The sequence below is a fragment of the Cyprinodon variegatus genome, unplaced genomic scaffold (genome assembly GCF_000732505.1).
Source record: "Cyprinodon variegatus isolate N-32 unplaced genomic scaffold, C_variegatus-1.0 Scaffold817, whole genome shotgun sequence".
Taxonomy (NCBI): Eukaryota; Metazoa; Chordata; class Actinopteri; order Cyprinodontiformes; family Cyprinodontidae; genus Cyprinodon; species Cyprinodon variegatus.
In genome coordinates this window covers 204786-208129 of record NW_015151270.1, presented here as the reverse complement: position 1 = coordinate 208129, position 3344 = coordinate 204786, and the positions used below count along the sequence as shown (strand labels likewise).

The following is a 3344-nucleotide window of genomic DNA, read 5'->3' as shown; positions in this document are numbered from 1 at the left end:
ATGAGTCGATGCAATCAACTGGTTTCCCTTGGATAGAAAACTGAATCAATCTGACTGGATGATCTGGTTGAACTGTAAAGTGCTTTAAGATGACATGATGTGAATTGGCGCTATAGAAATAAACTGAATTGAATTAAAGGAATGTAGGATCTGTGTTTTTAAAGCTGTTTTTAAATTGGTCCAATAAAAATTGTTATTCATTAAAACAGAAATAAAGTCTTAAAAACATTTTCTCTGATGTATTTATTGGAATAAAGGAACCTTTCAGCAACTCTTCCCTTTTATTGGCTAGTTAAATGCACGCCACACTTTTCAGATCTCAGTCAAAATGTTAAACGTTTTCCTCCAGTGTTTCTACTTTTGTTGTAATATAGTTCGTGTTTGAAATGAAATGTTGAGACCGATATCGGGTCAGAACTAAAGCAGAATCAGGGGCCCGGTTTTCCACGACTCACCGATGACCCACTGGATCCAGATGACGTCATACCGCCCCGCCTCCGGCACAAACTCCTGCAGGCCACAGCAGAAGTAGTTCCCCACCCTCTTCCCGTCGTCCCCCAGGTAGGACCTGGCTTTATCCAGGAACTCCTTGGTGACGTCCACCAGGTCCACGGTTCTGAACAGAGGCAGCAGCAGCCGCTTGGTGATCCTGCCGATTCCCGCTCCACAATCCAGAGCGCAGCCTGTCCCCGTCTTCCCTTCGCCTTCCTGCAGAAGACGTCGAACGCAGACGGTTGGACGGGATCTGGGACACAGAACGGCTCCAGAGAACATGAGCGTCTTACCCCGAGGAATTTCTTCAGGAAAGCCTTGGATCCGTTGATGTCGATGCTGGAGATGCTGCCGTATCCTCCCAGCATCCCGTCCACGGTGGGGGCCACCTCCTTCCAGTAGTCTTCTGCGTTGGAATAAAAGCTGGCCTGGTCCTCCACGATGTCCCCCATCCTGTCAAAGTCCAAGAAACATTCATCAGTAAACATCCTCCATCCTTTCTGGATCATTTATAAAGCATGAACACAGGAGGATGGATGGATGGAGGGGTCCACAGCTCAGATCCGGTCTGGTAAATCCCGCCCTCTGACAGGTGGGATCAGATCCTGTCAGTCAGGAAGTCAAGCAGTAACCTTGACCATATTTGGCAGGAACCCAGCTGTCATCAGCCATCATGATCTTAATGAGCTTCAGTGATTTTCAGCTTACATTTCTGACCTAACCTTTCTGTTAGAGGCTTTAAATATGTATTATTTAACATTTAGGAAAATAGGTGAGAAAAAGCAGTTTTTAAAAAGTCGCTTCAAAGCTCCAAACCTCTTCAGTTCCTGCTGGTTTAACAGCAAACTGCCGCTTTTAGCCGTTAGCCGCCGTTAGCTTCCCTCCTGTCGGTGAAAGAGCAGCTTTCTGGTTCTGAGCGGCTTTAAACCGGGTTAAACTAACCTGGTTTAGTGTCCGCAGAGACTCTGATGGTTCTCCTCAACGTGTTTCACCCACTTACTATTTGCGGACATCGCCACACGCTCACAACGTCATTTCCTTATTTGGTGTTTCGGAGAAGTAGCCGACAGTAGCTCCCCCTGCTGGCGGATCCAAGAACGTCTTCTTCTTCTTTTCTATTATGTCGGATCGCAATCAACTTAAGTTAAATACCGCGATCTACTGTACATGAGTGTGTAGCAACATTACATCTATCAAATTCTATTTTTTTTATTTTGTATTCTGTAAATAAATCAATCCTGCTTTTCTTAATCAGTAAATATCCTTTATATTTCCTTCATTATATTCCAATATTCATTTAAGTCTCCATCCTTGGTCTGTCCTTCCAATCATTCTTCTTAATTTCTCCCTTTCATGTTCATAAGTTTATTTTTCTCCACTTCCTATGACATTTATTTTTCCTCCCTATTAAATATAAATTGTCCTTTAAATAGGTCTGACCCACTTTAATCTGATCATTTTTACTTCTTCCCTTCTGTTTCTCTCATTAATATTTTTATTTAATACTGATTTTTGTACCTTAAATAATCCTCTTCCTTTCTTATCTTCGCTCAACCTCTTTTTCCATTCCAATAAGGTCCTGCCCTCTGATCTCTATTTATTCCCTGGATTGCTGATCGCCCGTTGGTAGTAAGAATTTGAAGTGAAGCCACTGGCCGCCATATTGGTACTCCCTAGGTAGACCGCATCTCAATGTAAACAATCTGTGCGCTACAGCATCAAACAACGCTGATGTTCTGATTTTAAGGGGGGACTTCAAATTTTAAAATAAATATAAATTCAACACTTTGACACACACTGGCTGTTTCATAACATCAGTAGATTACTATAACTTATAATTAAAAAAATAGGCACATCAAATTGCATAGTCATTATGAAGTCAATAAAGTCTATAAATCATGTAATATAACATATTATACAAATCAATCACAATAAAATTAATGTGTTAATGGAGCAAAATAATACTGATGTGCCAAAAGTGCTAAATTGATTATGTAAATGTAATATACATGTATTTATTATATTGTTACGGTGATATGTATTATATATATAATGCTCAGACTGGTAATCTGTGGTGGGCCGTGTGAGGGCCGGCCCTCCTTAAATCATACCGGCCCCAATACTTCCTCTCCAGCCGAAGCTCCTAACTGTGACAGTAAATAACTGAAAGAGCTCAAGAAGTAATATATTGTTAACTGTCTAAATGATGCATGCAGTATATACAGTATAGCCCTTCTTTGTCATGACCATCCTTGCAACAAACATAAATTATAATAAAACTAAATTGCTTTCTTTAAACCAAACTACGATGTTCCTCTTTATTTTGCCAATTTATGTATTTTGCAAAAATGTGTTGCGGTGCATGATGGAGTTTTGCATCTGTTTACATTATTTCATTTCATTGCCTACATGCCACCTCGCAGTGAATTCTTAAGCACTGCAGAACTTTCATGTATTCATTCTTGAACAACTGCCTGTCTGCCTCTATCTTGTATTGTATTATGTTGGTGTTTCTAGAACACTCTGGTTTATGTTGTGGACCTTTCCTGTGTGGGTGGATGTCTGACTGGCTTTGTATTATAGAAGTCTTGGTCATGGTTGTCACGTGATGCTTGGAGATAGATCAGTTGATCCACAATGTTTTATCGTATTGTGTTTTTATTTTTTCATGTTATAGATATATAATGGCATGTTATATATCTATAACAGAAATTATTTCAACACATGGCTTTTTCGAATAAGAAATACACCAAACAGCTATCCTGAGAATTATGTATCAAAATCTGCTAATTCAGAACGTTTCACAATACAATCTGCCACCGTCTACCAAGCTTTCCTGGAGATTCAGAGGA

At 40.1% G+C, this 3344-nt stretch overlaps 1 protein-coding gene across 2 annotated transcripts in view; it reads right to left on the bottom strand.

The window, feature by feature from the left end:
- Positions 1–1538, bottom strand: part of ntmt1 (N-terminal Xaa-Pro-Lys N-methyltransferase 1) — a 3008-nt gene extending 1470 nt beyond the window's left edge. The window contains exons 1-3 of one of the 2 annotated variants that reach the window (XM_015396718.1): positions 1435–1538; positions 786–945; positions 456–708 (exon numbers count right to left, since the gene is read on the bottom strand). In XM_015396718.1, coding sequence (XP_015252204.1) covers positions 456–708; positions 786–944 — 412 coding nt within the window. In that variant the 5' untranslated portion in view covers position 945; positions 1435–1538. Of the gene's footprint in view, positions 1–455; positions 709–785; positions 946–1308 lie in introns of both variants that reach the window. The other variant, XM_015396717.1, reaches the window with a different exon arrangement.
- Between the last annotated feature and the right edge of the window lie 1806 nt (positions 1539–3344).